The following is a 24,330-nucleotide window of genomic DNA, read 5'->3' as shown; positions in this document are numbered from 1 at the left end:
ACTATTTTAGTCAACTAAATCTCAAATCTGATTTATTTCCCTCCACAGCCACTAGTAAGGAAATCGCCATGACAGAGAAGCCTTCAAGTGAGTAATGGAGAGAGGCCGTGAGGATGAATCAATGGAAAGAGAGGACTGTTTAAACAAATGACAAAGTGAAGGAAAAACAGAAATGACCCAAATGTTTAAAATGGCTGGAGGAAAGACAGTCCAATGTTAGACATCAGTCCCTCTGCTCCTTTCATCCCACTCTCAACACCCAGACAATCAAGTTAATCCCCAAAGACTATCCCATCCTACCCAGTACTCCTCCAGATCAAACAAACTGAGTCAGCTGGCCTTATATACATCTTCCAATGTATCATTCTTAACAGTATGAGTGGAGACAGTATTATGTTTTATGCACTACCTGTCTGACCATGACTGTAGCATTCATAAACCAGGAGTTGGAAGAATAGATGTTAACTTGGCTTGTTCATGTATCTTTTTAAATGCTCTGACCCATGATACAGTGTAAAGCCATGAACAGGTGGAGACCAAAGCTTCCTCCATTGGCATGCTGTTTATTTAAACTCAACGGCAGCTGGTATCCTGCTGGATCCTTAACTGCTCCATGTTTTATAGAGCTTTCATGTAGACAGTGACCCATGTGACTCTGGAGTGGTCACATGAGGACAGATGGTGTTGCTATGTGAGCAAGGTGTGGTGGTTGGTTACCTCGTAAAACTCACTGGATTAGGAAAACAAGTCTTGTGGGGACATAGCCTCGAAGACTAGATTTGGAAATAAGGAACAAACAGGGAGACTAGAGCAAGTTTTTTTTTAATAGTCTTCTGTTAAACGTTTCCTATTTCACCTCAAACATGCCACTCCAAGACAAGTAGCTTGTAAACATTTGAAAAGCATTGAACAAATACATTTACAGAAGTGAACAAAAGAAAAGAACGGTAGAAGCAAACAGTTTGTCATTTCAACTGCAAAAGTACTGGTTTTATAATTGAATTGTGATTCAAATAAAAACAATTGTTAAAATGTAAAATACTTTTTTTTTACAGAAATATGCACTAGGTGTAATGCTGGGTTGAATAGGGTCTAATGAATGAAACCTGAATCAGAATGTTCACACCTACCTTCATCTACAATATGGCTGCCTATTCAGAGGTTGTCTTTATCACAACTATGGTCCTATTATAGAACTCCGACTACTGTATCAAGTTAACAAATCTAACTCTTTAGAAAATACACATTTGTAATAGGGCTTAACTAAAGGGACTCTGCCACTTTAAGAGGCATTAGGATTTTAAATGAAGCAATCAGCAGTTGAAATGATAAAGCGGTGGCTCGCCCTTGTTTCGGTAAAAAGCTGAAGGATGGGGCTGGAGAAATGTAAGCACTCAAATTCAGATGGATGCAAGAACTATATCAAAACTATAGTTTTAACCATGTTTTGAGGCTATATAGTGTTTGTTTCCAAACACGAGTAAAACAAGCTTATTCTGGGTTCTGTTGGCCAGGAGAGTTGAACTAAGCTCATGAACCATTAAGTTATATTCTTCAAGAATCAATAGGTACGTATTCATAAGTCAAATGGATGTAGCAACTGCTGATTGCCCCTTTAAAGACGCACTTCATTAGAATTAAACATTTTAAATGTAATCTTTAGATTTGCAATATTAAAGTATTTTGTGCATAGCTTTACTGTTGATTTGGGAAAAGAAATGTACAGAATTCATTTACAGCTATAATTAGGGTTATAGATTTTTCAAACACAGGGAAAGAAAAGTCATTTAAAACAAAGGACAAATCCAATACTACAGGTAACCTATTGTTCTAAGTGCCAATGTTGACACACACAAATATTAAAGTCCAATGCATTGTCAACATCAAATATTTTATGGGCAACAATTACCTTACTGATTGTTTAATACAATTTGTAAAAAAGCAACAAAAATAGCTTCTTATCAAAGAGCAATATCTCAAGCAATAATTTTGCTAGGACTGTCGGAGTGGTCTGAGTGGGGAGGGGAAACTGAAAAGGAGTTATTGGCAGAGGCTTGGAATTGTTTCTTATTGGTCTATTAACTAATTTACCGCATGGTGTCACCATGGAAGGCCAAAACTCCATCCCACCAAAACAGGCTGAAATTTCAGGCAGTCTTTTCAAACAGCTCTTAAACTAAAAGGGCATTATCATTTTCACAATTTCATTATTATTCCAACCTCTGTGTGGATGGATGGATACATAAAAACACATGAAAATCAAGTCTGACTGCACTGGGCCTACTTAACAAAGACGGATTTAAGTTTAAGTTTCCCTCTGTAAGGCTTTGATTTGCAAATAGTCAATGTCATCACCACTTCCCAACAGTGAGTAAAGAAAACCCACGGAAAAAATGAAATCAAACAAGACATCAGCGTTAAAAACAGACTACAGAACAGCATTGAGCCTAGCATCTGGCCATATTACAAAAACACATTACAATTCAGTGGGGGGGGGGGTGGAATTCAGCTTAAGTACATACACACTTTTGTTATTTGATTGTCTTATTTACTTGTCAGATACAAAGAGGGAAAGGGAGCTTTGATTGTGTACTGAAAATGTCTTAGTTGTGCAAAAATCGAGCTTAGCAGAATCACTCTAAACAGGATTCTTGGTACATTAAAACCTCATTCATGTTCCTGATTCACAGGACTTGCAAATGTGGGTGACGATATTCCATACTTAAAGCTGGAATCCTTAATTGTGAAACAGCCACGTCCGTTTGCAATATTAGAACAAAGAAGTTACTGCAAACAGTTTTTTCCCCCTCGGACATCATTGTACGCAACATAGAAGACCACTATGTACTGCATTTTTTTCTCAGCTCGGCCAGAACAATAATAACAACAGTGGTGGTGTGGCCAGGGGCGTGGATTCCACCAACTGCGGATTCCATCTTTAAGGCAACTGTCATTAAAATCAAAATAACTATACAAACCTGTTCTAAAACATGAATCATACAAGGAAAATGTGTTAAGTCACATTACATCATAAGAATAAGTAACAAACCATATTGTGACAGGCTTTGTGTCATCTTTGTGAACACCCTGTGTGGGTTCTCACACAGCCTGGGTACCGGACTGGTTATGCCTTCAACCATGCCACATCATTGCCCTTCCCAAAGTCTTGGCAAGGTGACATGTTGGCAAAGCAGAAACAGACCGACCAGGCTATTCACGGGCCATGTCATGGGAATGGCTGTTTTACCCCCACCTGTTCACTGGGAGAGGAAACATACTGTACATAGGACAGCAGACATTAGACAAGTAAAGGACTGGTAGAAATCTAGAATACTTACACTATGTATTCTAGTACTTCATCAAATTACTTTATAAACCAAATACTGTTGTAGTGCTCTGTTGAAGTTGAGGTTTGTGCCCAGGGAGACCAGGGCAGTAGGGAGGAGGGTAGAGAGTGGACAGGAGGGGATGGCTGTTCCCATACTCCTCAGGTTTGGGTTTAGGGGTTTAAGGCACCACGTTAACATGGCTGATTCTTATGGAGCAACGTTACAGGTTATTGACAAACTCCTCTGCCATCCAACAATTCAATTCTATCAGAGTCCAGATGTGATTTCCCTTCACGCATTTCATGTTTTCCTTATAGCTTCACAACAGAAAAGCACAGCCTTAGGGCTAGTTTATAGTGAGGATCCTTATTTGCTCAATCTCCACAAGGTTAGTAGTTATTTGGCAAAGGAGGTGATATGAATCTGTCCTATCTGAGGCGGCAGGGTTGTTTATAGGTTAGGAATGTGGTTAAGGCTAGGTTTTAGGTTGGGGTTACAGTAAGGGTTATGGCTTCTCATAAATTGACCTACAGGCATAGGGCCTTTTTGCATACATAAATTCAATATCTTCCAAGCATCACACATGCATAAGTCCCATAAATATGCATGTTTCTCTCTGGTAGAGACTGAGGTGGTTTGGTTCTGTTCTGATATGGCTGCCTGTATACTGGTCTGAGAGAATTACAGTAAGGACTTCATTAAATAACACATTTTGTTATGGCAAAAGACCATTACACACCGCAGAGAGCAGAGTCACGACCTCACACTGCTTCACTTATACTGGCAGACCTCACACTACTTCATACAGTTGAAGTCGGAAGTTTACATACACTTAGGTTGGAGTCATTAAAACTCGTTTTTCAACCACTCCACAAATTTCTTGTTAACAAACTATAGTTTTGGCAAGTCGGTTAGGACATCTACTTTGTGCATGACACAAGTAATTTTCCCAGCAATTGTTTACAGACAGATTATTTCACTTATACTTCACTGTATCACAATTCCAGTGGGTCAGAAGTTTACATACACTAAGTTGACTGTGCCTTTAAACAGCTTGGAAATTTCCTGAAAATGATGTCATGGCTTTAGAAGCTTCTGATATGCTAATTGACATCATTTGAGTCAATTGGAGGTGTACCTGTGGATGTATTTCCAGGCCTACTGTCAAACTCAGTGCCTCTTTGCTTGACATCATGGGAAAATCAAAAGAAATCAGCCTAGACCTCAGAAAAAATAATTGTAGACCTCCACAAGTCTGGTTCATCCTTGGGAGCAATTTCCAAACGCCTGAAGGTACTACGTTCATCTGTACAAACAATAGTACGCAAGTATAAACACCATGGGACCACGCGGCCATCATACCGTTCAGGATGGAGACGCGTTCTGTCTCCTAGAGATGAACGTACTTTGGTGCGAAAAGTGCAAATCAATCCCAGAACAGCAGCAAAGGACCTTGTGAAGATGCTGGAGGAAACAGGTACTGTGGATAAAGTATCTATATCCACAGTAAAACGAGTCCAATATCGACATAACCTGAAAGGCCGCTCTGCAAGGAAAAAGCCACTGCTCCAAAACCACCATAAAAAAGCCAGACAACGGTTTGCAACTGCACATGGGGACAAATATCGTATTTTTTGGACAAATGTACTCTGGTCTGATGAAACAAAAATAGACCTGTTGGCCATAATGACCATCATTATGTTTGGAGGAAAAAGAGGGATGCTTGCAAGCCGAAGAACACCATCCCAACCGTGAAGCACGGGGATGGCAACATCATGTTGTGGTGGTGCTTTACTGCAGGAGGGACTGGTGCACTTCAAAATAGATGGCATCATGAGGTAGGAAAATTATGTGGTTATATTGAAGCAACATCTCAAGACATCAGTCAGGAAGTTAAAGCTTGGTTGCAAATGGGTCTTCCAAATGGACAAAGACCCCAAGCATACTTCCAAAGTCGTGGCAAAATGGCTTAAGGACAACAAAGTCAAGGTATTGGAGTGGCCATCAAAGACCTGACCTCAATTCTATAGAAAGATTGTGGGTAGAACTGAAAAAGCATATACGAGCAAGGAGGCCTACAAACCTGACTCAGTTACACCAGCTGTCAGGAGTAATGGGCCAAAATTCACCCAACTTATTGTGGTAAGCTTGTGGAAGGCTACCCGAAACGTTTGCCCCAAGTTAAACAATTTAAAGGCAATGCTACCAAATACTAAGTGAGTGTATGTAAACTTCTGACCCACTGGGAGTGTGATGAAATAAATAAACCTCTACTATTATTCTGACATTTCACATTCTTACAATAAAGTGGTGATCCTAACTGACCTAAGACAGGGAATTTTTACTAGGATTAAATGTCAGAAATTGTGAGACTTAGTTCAAATGTATTTGGCTAAGGTGTATGTAAACTTCTGACTTCAACTGTATATACTGACATGTAGATGAGGGGATTGACAGTTAAGGTAAAAAAGTTGGTGTTGGCAAGCGTTTTCCATCTAAGAGAGCCGGTTAGGAGAAACACTAAGGTTAGCTGGTTAAAACACGTTACAAATACCAGGAAAATGATCCATTAAAAAACATCTAAAAACTGAGTTGGGAATTGACAACACACCATCAAACAGTTTGTTGTGAAAGTGTGAAGTTCCACAAAAAGAATAGAAGGAAACTCTATGAAGGTTCAGATAGAAAGAAAATGGTCTGTAATCCCTTTGGTCTCAGAGTAGAGACACAATTGGCTGTTCAGGTCAAGTGATGCACACTTCTGACTGGTCAGCATCAAATCACTTTGCAGCACCTGTTACCATGGCAATTCCTAAAACGTTTTCTTTAGGAGAGGTGTCAATGGAGACCTGAAGATGGCAAGTTAAAAGAACAGGAAGTGTTCAAGGAATCAAAGATGTGTGCGTGTTGGAAACCTCTAACCGCCTCAGTCCCCTCCTGGCAGTGGGTGGTCCTCATTTATCCAAATCATCAACCCCCCATGTCTCCTGTGTCTGTTTGGGAGTGTGTGGGTAGAGCAGAAGTAGGGCCTCAGCGTCTGGGGGCTCCACAGGTTCCAAGGGTAAGGTCCCTTATGTCTTATGGGAGTCTGGAGTGAGGGGACCGGGGGTGTTGGTCCCATCCAGGCTGTGTGTGGGGATATGGAAATGAGGGGTGAGCACCGAGGGGAACTGGAAGAGAACACAAGAGAACACAGAACAACTTCAATGGGTCATAAAAAGCAGAATTTGGGTCAAAAACAGAAGATACAGTATAGAGCAGACACACAGAGACAGAACAAGCTCGAGCAGGAACCAACGAGGACAGAAAGCGGGATGAGAGAAAGACACTGACGTGTCGAGAGGGATGAGAGAGGATTGCGATGAGAGAGAGGGGGGGATGTGGTCTGACCTGGAACAGGGTGTGTGCTCCCTGCTGGCGGCGGGTGGCAGGGCTGAGGGGAGCCACCGGACTGAGCGTGCTCCAGAAGTGGATGTTAGACAGCAGGGGACTGGGGGTCAGCAACAGAGTGGGCGTCTGTAAACACACACACTAGTAGTTAGGAGAAAGACAGAAACCATGTCAAAGAAGAAAAAAAGACTTAAAACATACTCAAATTGCCATTTGGGAATATCTCAGATATATCACCAATTGGCACAAAAATATTCTCAATGCTGAAATTAGAGCTCTAAGTGCTAGTATTTGAATTGAAAACAACATTCTCTTTTGTATCCATAATGGAGGTTTGGATTGTTTACCAGCAGCCCAAGGCAAAGCCAACCCAGATGAGAAGCTGGCCAGGGGCTGGCTCCAACGGAGCCGTCTCATGACCGCAGTAGCATAGATGTTAACCCACAGAGGGAAAATCTGAGAGAATAATGAGACCATTGTCAGGTCCTGCTGATATAATCTAATATTCTGATCACAACAGGAACATGTGGTCAAACGGTCAACATCCCATTGACAGGCCAAAGGAATGACAACAGTCGTTGTCGTGGTAACTCAGTTTAGACAGAGAGAACGGGTGTTCAATAAAACTACAACACTGCTGCCATCTGCTGGGGAAAAACTATCAATGAAGTTTGTTTACATTTCACCTCATCCCTAATCGTAAATGTATCTTCTCCTAAAAAAGAATACATCTTAAATAATACTGTGAGTGTGGAGTGTAAAGATTGTGTAAAAATGTGTGTGTGTGTGTCTCTCACCTGTAGCAGTGCTGGTGTGAGAGAGGCGGTGGGTAGTGAGGGGCTGTAGAGGTTCATAGGAGAGAGGTCAGAGGCAGTGACCACCAGTGTAGGAGTGGAAAGCTCCAGGACTTTAGGAGGCTTGCGGGCCTTGCCCCCTGTGATATGGCCACTCACACACACCGGAGACAAACTCATCTCCCTATTCACTCCCTTGTCCCCGTTTCCTCCACATACCTCACCACTTGACACATGGCCAGAACTCTGCACCTGACAAAGAAAGGGAGAGAGAAGGAGGAAGCACAGTCAGTTGAATCACAGAAAGAAAAAACATGAATGCTAAATCCATCTTCGTGTTGAGTAATCTGCATCTCAGTGGATTGGACGAAGATGGACTCCATGTCACAGAAGGTGTGTGTTTGCGCGCGTGTGCACATTATCCTTACCGCCTGTATCTGCGTCTCTGTCGGTTGGGAGGAGATGGACTCAATGTCACTGTCAATCACCAGCTCCTGGGTGGAATCCGGCATCGTGCTGGGGGAGGGACTCCGAGAAGACAACTCTGATAAGCTGAAACTATGCAGGATTCGAGGGTTCGAGGATTCCAAGGTCTTGGCTTGCTCAAACGCGTACACAGCCTGAGGTTGGAGGGTGGAGTGTGTCCTCACTACATCATCTATGGGAGGCGGGACTTGGAGAGGGTACAATGGCGGATTGGATGTTTCTATAGTAACCTGAGGTGGTGGAGGGCTTCTCTTGGGAGGGGTGGTCCCAAACTTAATGACTGACGGTGATGGCATTGGCTGAGAGGGTGTGTCTTGGGCCCGGGTATTGGACTTCCTGTCGGCCATCTTGTCTCCGGGGTTCTCCATCTTGATGGACTTGAAGAGCTGCCGTCCATTTTGCAGCGAGGTGAGGGTGAACGAGGTGTACAGGCCAGAGTGGATGTAGTCATTACGGTTGGACGGCTTAGTACTGGACCCCCGTGTCGCTGTCACACCTTCACTCCTGTCCCCACCCTCATCATCTCTGGATGTGTTGTCCCCCCTCTCTGAGAGGGGCAGGCCACCCCCTGCACCCCCCTCCCCATCAGGCCGAACAGAGGCATCCCCTTTCAGAATGTCTGGGTATGAGACAAAGCGGTACACAAACTTCTGCCCGTTCACCTTCTTAATGATGTTCTATAGGAGAAAACAAGGAGAGAGGGATGTTACATTGTGGAGAAAAAGTAGACAGCTGTACGAAAGACAGACACTCTACTCCCTTGCCTGTCTTTTCTCCCTCTCTAACAAAAACAGCCCACAAAGTAACTTCTGCGTGGGAATGTTCCATCCTTCCTGTCTGTGCCAAACAAACAGCCAATCAGGCCTGTCGTGCTCAGTCTTCAGCTAAACACAACTCACCACCCCACCCACTGACAGATGCAGGCTGTCTTTAGGCCAAACCACAGAGAGAGTAGGCAAGATACACAGCAACCGAGCAGTACTCTGAAGGACTGGGTGGTGACATGTCACAGGAGTGCTTAACCACAGAGAATTCCTTGCCCACAGCTCTACCCAGCCTAGCACTAAACTAAACCTGGGGCCCTATAAAATCTGCAATGCTGAGAACGAGGACGGAATCACGGAATCCAGACACTAAAATAGAATTCAACAATATTCAAAAATGTATTAACTTACAAGGAAATCAACTAAAATGTATTGAACTTGTAACTTCTTGAAGAGGCAACGCGGGAATGCCCGTCTGTGTGCGTGTTTGTCTAGCACTGTGTAGCCCTTAGCAATGATGCTAATGATAAGTCTTCTGGTAGATGGAAAGGCTTTCCCAAAAACCTTCTCTATTAAATGTTAACTACAAAGTAACCTATGCCTACATAGCAGAATTATTATTTGCATCAATCCAGTTGCGATTTATTTAGCAAACATATGCGCTACAGAAACACTGCCAACCAAACAAGTCTCTTACTGGTGTGTACTTGAATTAAAGGGTATCTACGCCCAAAATGAAAATGTCTTAGTGGTCTCCTGATGTGGTTTAAGCATTGTTGTAGACTTAAAACACCCAACTTTTTTGTTTTTCTATTTAAAAAGTGTGATTGAGAAGTCAGAAACCTGGACAAATCTGAAACTAAATGGAATTAGGCTAAAAAACAAAACAGATTTTATAGGGCTCTATGAACCCTGGACTCATTTTCTCAACTTGTCTCATCGATGGGCCCCTTGTCTATGCTAATGTGAGGTGTGTGTGTACCTTGTCATAGTAGTATCTCAGGGCTCTGCTAAGCTTGTCGTAGTTCATGTTGGGTTTGTTCTTCCTGGCGCCCCACAGCTTGGCCACCTCCTCCGCCTGCAGCAGCTTGAACTCGCCCTCCTCATTGGTCCAGCAGATCAGCTGATCATTGGTGGGGTCCAATAGGAGCTGGAGCAAGAACTGCCACAGGGTCACAGAGCTGTCCATGCTCCCCGCTACAGAGAAAGAGAGGGGATTTAGAAGACAGATCAGACATGCAGTGTCACCAACAGACAGTTATCAAACTGTTGAACTGCGACTACTCATAGCCTGACAGAGACCCCCATTCAGGATCTACAGCCTCAGTCAACAAGCCTAAGCCTTTTTCTGCACTCAACAACGCGAAAGCAAAACATTTGAATTGGCACCAATGCTATCAGACATCAATATAAGTTCCAGCATTTTCTAATCACCTAATAAGTTACTGTTTGGAATTCAAGGTGATTTGAAGATCAGTGATTCTGCACAGACTAGTGCCTTGGTCAGGCCTATCATCTCAAACGTTCTTAAAACAGCGTTTTTTAATTCAATCAGTCCTGACGACGACAAGCTGTTTTCTAAAAAACGTTTGGAGAAATGCTGTCAACAATCACGGTTGACAACTCCACGATGTCCCCCTCCTAGAGTGCAAAGAACCTTGGCGTGACCCTGGACAACACCCTGTCGTTCTCTGCAAACATCAATGCAGTGACTCACTCCTGCAGGTTCATGCCCTACAACGTAGAGTTAGACCCTACCTCATACGAGGAGCAGAGCAGGTCCATTTCCAGGCTCTTTTCATCTCCCTGCAACTCGCTGTTGGCTGGGCTCCCTGCTTGTGCCATTAAATCCCTGCAACTTATCCAGAACACTGCAGCCCGCCTGGTGTTCCACCTTCACAAGTTCTCCCATGTCAACCCGCTCCTCCACTGGCATCCAGTCGAAGCTCGCATCCACTACAAGACCTTGAACACTTGACGCCCCCCTCCCCGAAACATTTCTGACTTGTAGAGGTGCAGAAGACACTTGGAGGACAACAAAGGAGCAGGGAGCTTTGTGCTGTAGTCCTCAGCTGTGAACTTGGCAGTGAGAGAACACAGGCTTTGAGAGGAGAGCTCTGCTGTATAAAAATGTCACATATAGAAAGTAAGGGTGATGCTACTCCAGTCCAGGCCCATTAAATGGCAAGGTGGAGCCCACACCTATCCTGTCCCTTAAGATACCACAGGGATATGGACAGGACTAGCGTTGTTTTCAAACTCAGGAACAACATTAGTTTTTCAAATGAAAAGGTAATTGACAAGGAAAGCTCAAAACTGATTTCAATTGATTGATTGGGCCTATAAATGCTAAACAAGAAAATGATACTACATTAATCATAAATAGCCTTAAAGAGTGACTGCATTTAAAAAACAACGAATCCATTTGTAACCGGCCTATGTGGCATCAATAAGAGTCAGAAACAGTTATTCTTGTCATAATTGACTACAAAAAGTCAGTCTTGCCTAAAACAGAGCTTGGGAACATCCGTGCGTCACAACGGGTAAATGAAGGTTGGGTTTTGATTTGAGGATGTACACTTGCTCACTAACATGGGGTGAGCAGTTGTGGTGATGGTGCTCGATCTAATAGCATAGACAGACAGGTCTACCCAGCAGAACCACTTTGTTTACATAAGACAACACACATTAAATTGTTTTACTTCAGAAATACTGCACAAAACTGCGCAACCAAAACATACTCTGCAAAAATGTTAAAATTACAGACTTCAGTTATCATTCTGGGAATTTTGAGGAAGTGAAATGTGCTTCTGCATAATCAGTCAGGAAACACACCTCCAAGACTGAAATCTTGTTTTTCTAATGAGCAACAAAAAAAAATAAACATGCCAATCAGTGGGTTGATTGGTTTTTTTAACATCAAAATAAGCTACAGTGCATTCGGAAAGTATTCAGACCCCTTAACTTTTCCCACATTTTGTTACGTTACAGCCTTATTCTAAAATTGATTAAAGAATTGTTTTAACTCAATCTACACACAATAATGAAAGTGAACAGGTTTTTTTTTTTTATTTTTGCAAATTTATAAAATAAAAAACTGATACCTTATTTATAAGTATTCAGACCCTACGAGACTCGAAATTGAACTTAGGTGCATCCTGTCTCCATTGTTCACCCTTGATGTTTCTAAAACTTGATTGAATTTAACACAGGGGGACATTGATTGGACATGATTTGGAAAGGCACATCTGTCTATATAAAGGTCCCACAGTTGATAGTAGAGGTCGACCGATTATGATTTTTCAACGCAGGATTATTGGAGGCCCCCAAAAAAGCCGATACCGATTAATCGGTCAATTATATATATTTGTAATAATGACATTTACAACAATACTGAATGAACAATGAACACTTATTTTAACTTAATACACTGCTCAAAAAAATAAAGGGAACACTAAAATAACATCCTAGATCTGAACGAATGAAATAATCTTATTAACTACTTTTATCTTTACATAGTTGAATGTGCTGACAACAAAATCACACAAAAATAATCAATGGAAATCCAATTTATCAACCCATGGAGGTCTGGATTTGGAGTCACACTCAAAATTAAAGTGGAAAACCACACTACAGGCTGATCCAACTTTGATGTAATGTCCTTAAAGCAAGTCAAAATGAGGCTCAATACTGTGTGTGGCCTCCACGTGCCTGTATGACCTCCCTACAACGCCTGGGCATGCTCCTGATGAGGTGGCGGATGGTCTCCTGAGGGATCTCCTCCCAGACCTGGACTAAAGCATCCGCCAACTCCTGGACAGTCTGTGGTGCAACGTGGCGTTGGTGGATGGAGCGAGACATGATGTCCCAGATGTGCTCAATTGGATTCAGGTCTGGGGAACGGGCGGGCCAGTCCATAGCATCAATGCCTTCCTCTTGCAGGAACTGCTGACACACTCCAGCCACATGAGGTCTAGCATTGTCTTGCATTAGGAGGAACCCAGGGCCAACCGCACCAGCATATGGTCTCACAAGCGGTCTGAGAATCTCATCTCGGTAGCTAATGGCAGTCAGGCTACCTCTGGTGAGCACATGGAGGGTTGTGCGGCCCCGCAAAGAAATGCCACCCCACACCATGACTGACCCACCGCCAAACCGGTCATGCTGGAGGATGTTGCAGGCAGCAGAATGTTCTCCACGGCGTCTCCAGACTCTGTCACGTCTGTCACGTGCTCAGTGTGAACCTGCTTTCATCTGTGAAGAGCACAGGGCGCCAGTGGCGAATTTGCCAATCTTGATGTTCTCTGGCAAATGCCAAACGTCCTGCACGGTGTTGGGCTGTAAGCACAACCCCCACCTGTGGACGTCGGGCCCTCATACCACCCTCATGGAGTCTGTTTCTGACCGTTTGAGCAGACACATGCTCATTTGTGGCCTGCTGGAGGTCATGTTGCAGGGCTCTGGCAGTGCTCCTCCTGCTCCTCCTTGCACAAAGGCGGAGGTAGCGGTCCTGCTGCTGGGTTGTTGCCCTCCTACGGCCTCCTCCATGTCTGCTGATGTACTGGCCTGTCTCCTGGTAGCGCCTTCATGCTCTGGACACTACGCTGACAGACACAGCAAACCTTCTTGCCACAGCTCACATTGATGTGCCATCCTGGATGAGCTGCACTACCTGAGCCACTTGTGTGGGTTGTAGACTCCGTCTCATGCTACCACTAGAGTGAAAGCACCGCCAGCATTCCAAAGTGACCAAAACATCAGCCAGGAAGCATAGAAACTGAGAAGTGGTCTGTGGTCACCACCTGCAGAACCTCTCCTTTATTGGGGGTGTCTTGCTAATTGCCTATAATTTCCACCTGTTGTCTATTCCATTTGCACAACAGCATGTGAAATTTTTTGTCAATCAGTGTTGCTTCCTAAGTGGACAGTTTGATTTCACAGAAGTGTGATTGACTTGAAGTTACATTGTGTTGTTTAAGTGTTCCCTTTATTTTTTTGAGCAGTGTATAATACATCAATAAAATCCATTTAGTCTCAAATAAATAATGAAACATGTTCAATTTGGTTTAAATAATGCAAAAACAAAGTGTTGGAGAAGAAAGTAAAAGTGCAATATGTGCCATGTAAAAAAAGCTAACGTTTAAGTTCCTTGCTCAGAACATGAGAACATATGAAAGCTGGTGGTTCCTTTTAACATGAGTCTTCAATATTCCCAGGTAAGACGTTTTAGGTTGTAGTTATTATAGGACTACTAATCTCTATATCATCTGTAATTCATATACCTTTGACTATTGGATGTTCTAATAGGTACTTTAGTATTGCCAGCCTAATCTCGGGAGTTGATTGACTTCAAGCCTAACAGTGCAATGCTTCAAGCTGCTGGCAAATGCAGTAAAGTGCTGTTTGAATGAATGCTTACGAGCCTGCTGCTGCCTACCACCGCTCAGTCAGACTGCTCTATCAAATCATAGACTTAATTATAATATAATAACACAGAAATACGAGCCTTAGGTCAAATATGATATGGTCAAATCTGGAAACGATCATTTCGAAAACAAAACATTTATTCTTTCAGTGAAATACAGAACCGTTCTGTATTTTATCTAACGGGTGGCATCCATAAGTCTAAATATTCCTGTTACATTGCACAACCTTCAATGTAATGTCATAATTACATGCAATTCTAGTAAATTAGTTCGCAACGAGCCAGGTGGACCAAACTGTGGCATATACCCTGACTCTGCGTCGCAATGAATGCAAGAGAAGTGACAATTTTCCCTACTTAAAAGAAATTCATGTTAGCAGGCAATATTAACTAAATATGCAGGTTTAAAAATATACACTTGTGTATTGATTTTAAGAAAGGCGTTGATGTTTATGGTTAGGTACTAGAGGTCAACCGATTAATCGGAATGGCCGATTAATTGGGGCCGATTTCAGGTTTTCATAACAATCGGTAATCGGTATTTTTGGCCACCGATTTGTCGATAAAAAAAACACTTTACACCTTTATTTAACTAGGCAAGTCAGATTAAAAACCTGTTAGGGCTAGGGGGCAGCATTGACACGGCTGGATAAAAAACATACCCGATTTAATCTGGTTACCACTCCTACTCAGTAACTAGAATATGCATATACTTATTACATATGGATAGAAAACACCCTAAATTTTCTAAAACTGTTTGAATGGTGTCTGTGAGTATAACAGAACTCAAATGGCAGGTCAAAACCTGAGAGATTCCTTTACAGGAAGTGGCCTGTCTGACCATTTGTTGAACTTCTTTTCCATCTCTATCATTTACTAAGGATCTCTGCTCTAACGTGACACTTCCCACGTCGTCCATAGGCGCTCAGAGCCCGGGAAAAAACAGAATGTCGTCATTCCAGCCCCAGGCTGAAACACATTATCGCCTTTCTCAAGTGGCCCATCAAGAGACACTAGCTTATGCGCGTGACCCCGACCGCCCCCGCCTTTGGGATTTTTTCCTCTGTTTGCCGAAAAGGAGATTCCCTGTCGGAATATTATCGCTTTTCTACGAGAAAAATGTCGTAAAAATTGATTTTAAACAGCGGTTGACATGCTTCGAAGTACGGTAATGGAATACTTAGAATTTTATTGTCACGAATTGCGCCAAGCGCGTGACACTTCTTTACTATTTCGGATAGTGTCTGGAACGCACGAACAAAACGCCGCTATTCGGATATAACGATGGATTATTTTGGACCAAACCAACATTTGTTATTGAAGTAGCTGTCCTGGGTGTGTATTCTGACGAAGACAACAAAAGGTAATGAAATTTTTATAATAGTAAATATGATTATGGTGAGTGCTAAACTTGCCGGGTGTCTAAATAGCGAGCCCGTGATGCCTGGGCTATGTACTTAGAATATTGCAAAATGTGCTTTCACCAAAAAGCTATTTTAAAATCGGACATATCGAGTGCATAGAGGAGGTCTGTATCTATAATTCTTTAAATAATTGTTATGCTTTTTGTGAACGTTTATCGTCAGTAATTTAGTAAAATGTTAGCGAATTCCCCGGAAGTTTGCGGGGGGTATGCTAGTTCTGAACGTCACATGCTAATGTAAAAAGCTGTTTTTTGATATAAATATGAACTTGATTGAACAAAACATGCATGTATTGTATAACATAATGTCCTAGGGTTGTCATCTGATGAAGATCATCAAAGGTTAGTGCTACATTTAGCTGTTGTTTGGGTTTTGGTGACATTATATGCTAGCTTGAAAAATGGGTGTCTGATTATTTCTGGCTGGGTACTCTGCTGACATAATCTAATGTTTTGCTTTCGTTGTAAAGCCTTTTTGAAATCGGACAGTGTGGTTAGATTAACGAGAGTCTTGTCTTTAAAATGGTGTAAAATAGTCATATGTTTGAAAAATTGAAGTTTTTGCATTTTTGAGGTTTTTGAATAACGAGCCACGGGATTCCACTGGCTGTTACGTAGGTGGGACGATTTCGTCCCACATACCCTAGAGAGGTTAACAATACTTGTTCCACCAGTTTCTCCCTCACCTCAAACTTTCCAAAAATGGCAGTTATTTTTCGGTTACAGCTCATGAAGTACGCTTCATCACCTTCTCACCCCCGTCTCTGTGGTCAGGCTTCTCACATACCTCTTCGTTATCGTTCAAGGGACACGCTGCTGTAAGTTAACTGGCAAACTTCCTTTCCACTCTCCTGCTGTCTTTACAGAGCGTGCGCTGATGCAGTAACTAGCAAATTGGTTGTCTCTCTCTTCAGTCACATGCTGCATTCTGTTGTGTGAACAATTGGCTGAACCGTGGATACAGCCAGTATTGCTCCAAATGCGCATCACTTGTTCGCATACAGCCCCCAACCGCGCCCAAACTTTTCTCATCGAATCTACACGAATCCCGAAGGTCACCTATTTTGGATTCAAAATGGCGAATTTCGTCGAAAGGTGACTAGTTTGTATCCCTGCAAAATGCTATGCCATTAAAGCTCAAATTACGCTAAACAGCACCATCACAATAACCATGCGTACTTGGCGGCATAAAAGTGGACATTATGGGCATAGTCATAGTTTGACTGTTTATTGGCCTAACATGCTGACCACACCGCTCACGTTGCAAAATATAATGTACACATACATGTTATTCAATCATTGCCCCCACACTCCTCGCGAGCATCTGCGTGGCCAGGCCCTAAAACAGAAATTGGTTATATTTGTGACGCTCATCGTGCTGCATATCCGGCCTCTCCCATCTCCTCATTGGTTTTTAGGAGCATATACCCACGTGGGTGATTGAAAGATGAACTTAGGTCCACGCTCTGTTAGGTTGTAGTAATGCTGTAAAGTTGGTTGCCAACCGCCTTATAAAGTCCAAAGAACAAAAAGACTCCTTAAGGAAGGAGGAGAGATGACGAGAAACAAATTTAGATATAACTATGGATTATTTGGAACCAAAACAACATTTGTTGTTGAAGTAGAAGTCCTGGGAGTGCATTCTGACGAAGAACAGCAAAGGTAATCCAATTTTTCTTATAGTAAATCTGAGTTTGGTGAGGGCCAAACTTGGTGGGTGTCAAATTAGCTAGCCGTGATGGCCGGGCTATGTACTCAGAATATTGCAAAATGTGCTTTCGCCGAAAAGCTATTTTAAAATCTGACACCGCGATTGCATAAAAGAGTTCTGTATCTATAATTCTTTAAATAATTATGTATTCTGTCAACGTTTATCGTGAATAATTTAGTAAATTCACCGGAAGTTTTCGGTGGGTATGCTAGTTCTGAACATCACATGCTAATGTAAAAAGCTGTTTTTTGATATAAATATGAACTTGATTGAACAAAAAATGCATGTATTGTATAACATAATGTCCTAGGAGTGTCATCTGATGAAGATCAAAGGTTAGTGCTGCATTTAGCTGTGGTTTGGGTTTATGTGACATATATGCTTGCTTGGAAAATGGCTGTGTGATTATTTGTGTCTATGTACTCCTAACATAATCTAATGTTTTGCTTTCGCTGTAAAGCCTTTTGGAAATCGGACAACATGGTTCGATTCAGGAGAAGTCTATCTATAAAATGGTGTAAAATAGTCCTATGTTTGAGAACTTTGAATTATGACATTTTGTGGTTTTAAATTTGGCGCTCTGATTTGTCACTGGCTGTTGAATAGTCGTCCACCTCCTCTAGAGAGGTTAAGGACCTTGTGCATTTCAGGTAAAATAACAACACAATGTTTACTTGGGCTCCAGAGTGGCGCAGCGATCTAATGCACTGCATCTCAGTGCAAGAGGCATCACTACAGTCCCTGGTTCGAATCCAGGCTGAATCACATCTGGCCGTGATTGGAGGCAGCACACAATTGGCCCAGCATCATCCGGGTTTGGCCGTCATTGTAAATAACAATTTGTTCTTAAACTGACTTGGCTAGTTAAATAAAAATAAAATAAAAAGATATACCAGGACAAATTAGCTAGCAACAGCAAGCTAGCTAAATTGCCACACATGTGTAATGCTTTTTGACCTGTCCCCAAATTAATATAATTGGTTCTGAGTTTGTTTTGATATTTCTACCTGTGTCATGATTGCTTCTGGTGTGGGTGAACAAAATGAACGTTCACGTGCGTCCAGTTCGGTCAGCATGTGGAACGAACTGCAAAAAACACTGAAGCTGGAGACTCATCACCCCCTCACTAGCTATAAGCACCAGCTGTCAGAGCAGCTCACAGATCCCTGCACCTGTACATAACCCATCTGTAAACACCCCATCTATCTACCTCACCCCCATACTGTGTTTATTTATTCATTTTGCTCCTTTGCACCCCAGTATCTCTACTTGCACATTCATCTTCTGCACATCTACCATTCCAGTATTTAATTGCTATATTGTAATTACTTCACCACCATGGCCTATTTATTGCCTTAACTCCCTTATCTTACCTCATTTGCACTCACTGTATATAGACTTTTTGTTTTCTTTTTTTCAACTGTATGTTTTGTTTATTCCATGTGTAACTCTGTGTTGTATGTGTCGAATTGCTATGCTTTATCTTGGCCAGGTCGCAGTTGCAAATGAGAACTTGTTGTCAACTAACCTACCTGGTTAAATAAAGGTGAAATAAAAATTTTAAAAATGTAAGTGTCATAAATACCAGAAATGCCTCTTACATCAGAACTGATAAAGGAGTATACATTTGTTGCACTCTGCATATTGTTTTTATATACAAGCAAGCAGGCCAGATCAGGTTGTGTAATGAACACTACCTACAGTGTGTGTGTGTGTGTGTGTAAGAGGATTAGATGAAAAGTAAATCTGCCCTGACTCATCTATCCCTGACACACCCCCACTCACAATCCGTCTCATTCTCATGGTGTAAAACGGTACAGACTGGCTCACAGTGAGGCCACCAAGGGACACAAGATTATAGACATGATTAGAGCGTTTCTGATTATGTAACGAGGACGAAACAGCACTCAGCTAGGACCCACAGAGCAAAGAGCACAGACAGTGATGTCACTTGTAATACATGTTGCAGTTAAGTTGTTGTTTGGCCACCCAAACAATATCATATAACAAAAATCACTAAGATATGGTGTAAAAATGTGATGCATAGTTAGCAGTTAGAAAAAAGTAATGTCAACAACTAACAGTTAGCTAGCTTGAAATCACAGACTCTGTGAAATGGCCATGTTGTAGCTAACAGTTAACGCTAGCTGCACGAAATCAACCACTTGTTAGCTTGCCAAATGCTGATATTTTGGCTAGCTATGCATTTACCTAGATTGCAGCTAGTGCAATTACTTATATCATAAATTTCCCTACGTTGTCACATATCTTACAGTTTAGAGTAACTAGCTATCTAGGTTAACTACAGTAGCTTACCTTCCTAGTCGAGCTCGTTGAAAATTTGAGCCACCCAGAAGTGTCGATACAACTCCCAAAACATGACAGAAAATGAGCTTGCTAGCTGAGTAGCAAATGGCTATGTAGTTACGCCCTTTAAGTGAAAACTATAAAATTGCCATATACATTTTTGGAAGGAAAAAAATGTGTGCTAATCTTTAAGAACAGGAAATTAAACGCATTCTGAGATCACTTCCCCTTGTTTGCGTTCCATATGCGGGTTGTTTTCTGTCCCCGCCGTGGTTTTGAAGTGTTGTCGCGCCAACCACTTTTACTTTCAGCTACATTTGTCTCGACAAAAATGTTTTCAACGATGCTTCACTTTCGCTGTTGACCGAAAAACACGTTACATGTTACATTATAATCTAATTTCACAAGTTACATTGTAACAGGCAAGTTTGCAAAGACTTGACTGTTGTTGTCATGCCTCTGCTATGCTCGTCGCGAGAAGCATTCGCGCGTGGGAGGCGTGGTGAGAAATATTGCGGCAACAGCTTCTTCTTCTTCTTTGTGTGAATTTCCGGCATACTAGATGCTGTGTCGCTTATTGTTGCCTTCGCAGGTCGGAGTGCCGATTGCACGTTTTGGTCCCCCCCAAAAAGGGAATGGGAAAATCTTTAAATTGCACCTCCATCTAACCCTGCACCATCTAACCCCTACAAGCATTTCCTAGATCCTCAAGGTTCTCACCAAACTGCAGATGTCACAAACAACAGGAATATTATTTTTCATTTGATCTACCTCTACACTACCCCAGTGATCACCCTGTTGAACAGCGCCCTGTTCCAGTGAGCAAGCACGCCACAGTTTGATCCCCGAGCTCAACAAGACAGACAGGGTATTCTCAGTCTCGCAATTGCCACTGGGTCTACGTCTCACCAAACTGCAGTTGTCACAAACACCAGAAATAGTCTTCTTCATTTGATCTACCTCTACACTCAACACTACTGATCACCCCGTTGAACGGCACCCAGTTTCAGTGAGCAAAGCACGCCACAAGTTGAGCCCCGAGCCAAGTGACGTGAAGCGCTCGCTTCCTCTGGGCAGAGGATGCCCAAAATAATCTAAACAATTCCACTTCTTAAAACTCTCACAGATTTAACAATTCCCAGTTTGTCCTTTACCCAGCTTGACACAACATGCGGGTTGGCCAAAAAGCAGGAATCCACTCTTTCCAAAAATCTCACTTCCACTGGTCCAAAATCTTCTCTGGTAGGATTCACAGGGCAAATATTGGAAGTCTCTACCACACTTGTCGCCACAAGTAGGCCCACTTCATCCTGGTCTGGCTCAACCTCAGAGCGCTCACCACTGCCGACCGACTCCATTTCGAGATCCTCAAGAGAGCATGAAGAACTAAAGGTAAGTTTACATGGTTTGTATTCAGGAGACAATAGTCTACATAGTACATACTCAGGAGTCAAAGGTGTGTACTCAGCAGACCAAGGTCTGAACTTAGCCCCATTCTTACGCTTTTGTGTCATCGCACCTCTTCCATAAAAACCGTTACATTTTCTAGCTAGCTAGTTATGGTTCCATCCATTTGATTTCTTCAGATGTTCTACATATCTAGCTAACTATCTGTTTGTCGTCAGAGAAAGCTACGAACGAGACTACAGATCCAAACTCACTTCCCTTGCGGCAACCGGGTGTGCACAAATAAGCGCTGAAGGCTATTCGTTTTTAGTGTTTTTTTTCTAGTTGTAAATTTGTGTTATGTCATTTATTGAATAATTGTGTTCACAACATCTAGTAATTTTGTAAATACCAGCATACGACTGGGTAAAATACAAATTGTTGATACAAAATATATTCCTTTTGATTTAGAAAGTGAAAGCAGCTCTGGATATTCTTTTATGGACAAAAAAAGAGCAAAACAATCACAAGCCTTCCAGTGACCTCCGTTTGATGGTATTTCCCAGTTCAAAACATGAATGCACCCAACAACTTAACAACTGGTAATTACCACTTTCCCACTTGGTTATGAACAAAGCATAAGCTATTTTATTTCCGCCTTTCAGGTGTCCTCGTGATCCTGAAACACGAATCCAGGTAGGTGCCACATATTCTGTTATAAAATAATAGGTTATAATAGGCTCTTTTCTGTTTGATATCCTTCCTTTCAATGCATTTTAAGTGAATCCGACATGTAAAATGTATTTATGCTTTTGACAGTGCAATGTTCAGAGCAGTACTAAAAGGTCAGATGTCAAAATAAACTCAGGACAACCTGCTCAACAAATACCCCATCTGACCATAGTGTGGCAGCCTGGCAACAAATATTGATTTTATTGATCATCAGGTTTTCAAATGGGGAAAGAATGTACCCAATGTACTCAGTGGCTACTGTCCAAAGATGGATTGTATGCTGCCCCGGGAAAATAACAGGCTTTTTCTGTACCGTGGAGGCATCTGGGGTGTGGTATTGGAGTGTCTAACTCATACCTCTATTGATCAGATGCTTCAGTGGCGAACTTAAAATCAGCTACTTCCATGTCGTGGATATGTTTCATTATCACGAACTAGCCCCAAACAAAGTATATGGTCAGCTCATAACAAGCATAATGTATTTAAAGGGAACTTGTATGAGACACAGTAATATAGGCTAGTAGGTATATTATACCAAACCTGTGTAAGTAATGTAATACTTTAGTAATGTTATGTTAGTTTAGCTAAGTCTGCAAGCGTGTTTTACCTGTGCTGTTCACAGTATTGAGGGCACTAGATGAATAATTATTAAATAGAATAATCATGCCAGATTGGAATTGCAGCATGACTGTACATACAGATATTTACCAGATCAAAAAAAAAAAATACTACAGTTTACTATAGAATACTACAGTACTTAATGTAGAATTCTTTAGTAAACTGTAGTATACTGTAGAATCCTGTACTCCACACTGTAGTATTCCTCGATCGTGTAGTGCTTACTGTCGGCTTTTGTAGTATATTGTAGAAAACTTTACTACACACTATACTATCCCTTGATCAAGTGTAATACTTACTTGAGAATTTTCTAGTATACTATACTACACACTGTACTATCCCTCGATCATGTAGTGCTTATTTTAGAGTTTTGTACTACACTGGAGAAAACTATACTACACACTTTAGTATCCCTCAATTGTGTAGTGCTTACTGTATATACTTTTTTTTAATATACTGGAGAATACTATACACTGTAGTATCCCCCTAGATCGTGTAGTGCTTAGGCCTACTATAGAATTGTGTAGTATACTGGATAATTCTATAGTATAGTATCCATCGTTCGTGTAGTGCTTACTATAGAGTTTTGAAGTATACTGTAGAATACTATATTACACACTGTAGTACCCCTTGATCACGTACTGCTTACATTAGAATGTTGTAGTATACTGTGTAGAAAACTATACTGCACACTTGAGTATCCCTCAATCATGTAGTGCTTACTTTAGAACTTTTTAGATCATTGGACTATTAGCAAGCTTTACTGCTATCTGATAGCTTTGTCAATGCAGTTTTGATTTGAGGAGCTCAGCCGGGGGATTTCCTCTGAGGTTCCCCCTCGATTGTGTAGCGCTTACTATTTAATTTTGTAGTATATTGTAGAATACTATACTCCACACTGTATTATCCATTGATTGATTGATTGATTTTATTTTACTATTTAAAAACACAATACAACCACAAATGTGGATACAATGTATTAAGACATTCGTGGAGAATGTTTGTCAATTTATTTCCATTGTGTTCCTAGTTCAAACATCAACCATGTTACACATGTACAGCTAACCCACACGACAAAATACTATAGTATACTAAGGTCTAAATTCTGTAGTATTACTATATTTATGTACTATAGTCAGGGCCATCCCCCCATTACGCAGGATTAGGCTGCTTCCTAGAGCAGCAGATTGACGACGGTGGCATTTTCCAAACTAAACTGACCAACAACACCGCACATAATTCTGCCCCAAAACAATGAAAACGTCTCTCACAAAGTGGAATATGGGCTATCAAGGCGAGCGCTGATGCCGCCCCATGATAAGCAGTGCCCACTTTGCCAAAGGCAGGGGCGCAAAATATGTATTTTGTCCATGCCCAGTGCACCTCTCCATGGTGCTGTTGGAGAGACGCAGAGCTGCAGCAATACTCCGTCAAAGTAATCTAACATAAAACATGTAGCAGATATAGCCTATGGTAGAACAAATATACCTATTGTGGCTTTATTATGTCATGAGACATTTTACATCATGTGTGTTTCCGATCAAATAGCCTAAAATGGCGCCATAACAAATACAAATTGCTTCGATGTAAATATAAATTAAAATGTTAACAAACACACCATATCTCTCAGTTCTATTACATATTAGAGTCATTAGACGAAGGAGTCTTCTGTATGGGGGAGTTTTGTTAAGCCTCTGAAGCTCGGTCTGAACATTAACACGCATTGCTTCCGCCACGGTTTGGAAGCAGAAGCACCTTATCTTTCATATCAGTGAGAAACAATAATAAATACACTTTCAATTGATACTCACCTTTAAAAGATTAGTGTTAGTGTTCCCACACACCCATTTCTCCATGTTACAGAAGGTGTTTAGGGAAGACAGAGTGACTCCCTGTGCTAATTAGTTATCTAGCATGCTCTTGTAACCGGTGTGAAATGGCTAGCTAGTTAGCCGGGTGAGTGCT

The 24,330-nt window shown here is 41.7% G+C and overlaps 2 protein-coding genes across 4 annotated transcripts in view; one reads left to right on the top strand and one right to left on the bottom strand.

Moving 5' to 3' along the window:
• LOC106565628 (solute carrier family 60 member 1) overlaps window positions 1–1,039 on the top strand; it is an 8,597-nt gene extending 7,558 nt beyond the window's left edge. Inside the window, exon 10 of the mRNA XM_014132940.3 lies at window positions 49–1,039. Coding sequence (XP_013988415.1) covers window positions 49–95 — 47 coding nt within the window. The 3' untranslated portion in view covers window positions 96–1,039. The remainder of the gene's footprint in view (window positions 1–48) is intronic.
• LOC106565630 (ETS domain-containing protein Elk-4) lies at window positions 807–24,330 on the bottom strand. 3 transcript variants are annotated; one of them, XM_014132946.3, is made up of 6 exons: window positions 24,177–24,330; window positions 9,746–9,960; window positions 7,942–8,676; window positions 7,517–7,765; window positions 6,720–6,845; window positions 807–6,499 (listed from the first exon to the last, which is right to left on the bottom strand). In XM_014132946.3, exons 2-6 carry the CDS (start codon window positions 9,950–9,952, stop codon window positions 6,401–6,403), a joined length of 1,416 nt encoding a protein of 471 aa, XP_013988421.3. In that variant the 5' UTR covers window positions 9,953–9,960; window positions 24,177–24,330; the 3' UTR covers window positions 807–6,400. The 3 variants fall into 3 exon arrangements, with proteins under 3 accessions (XP_013988421.3, XP_013988422.3, XP_013988420.3); XM_014132947.3 differs by lacking the exon at window positions 24,177–24,330 and adding an exon at window positions 19,639–20,144 and having other exon boundaries at window positions 7,517–7,759; XM_014132945.3 differs by lacking the exon at window positions 24,177–24,330 and adding an exon at window positions 19,639–20,143.

The sequence above is a fragment of the Salmo salar genome, chromosome 12 (genome assembly GCF_965601325.2).
Source record: "Salmo salar chromosome 12, fSalSal1, whole genome shotgun sequence".
Classification (NCBI taxonomy): domain Eukaryota; kingdom Metazoa; phylum Chordata; class Actinopteri; order Salmoniformes; family Salmonidae; genus Salmo; species Salmo salar.
Note: the sequence above shows the minus strand (reverse complement) of the source record. Positions and strands in the feature narration are given on the sequence as shown.

Excerpts from the sequence above, each read along its gene's own strand:
- LOC106565630 (XM_014132946.3), bottom strand. The coding sequence starts at position 9,952 with ATGGACAGCTCTGTGACCCTGTGGCAGTTCTTGCTCCAGCTCCTATTG. Across the intron at positions 7,766-7,941 it reads CAGAGACGCAGATACAGGCG|GTGCAGAGTTCTGGCCATGT; the intron begins GTAAGGATAATG and ends TTTCTTTGTCAG. Across the intron at positions 6,846-7,516 it reads TCACACCAGCACTGCTACAG|ACGCCCACTCTGTTGCTGAC; the intron begins GTGAGAGACACA and ends GTGTGTTTACAG.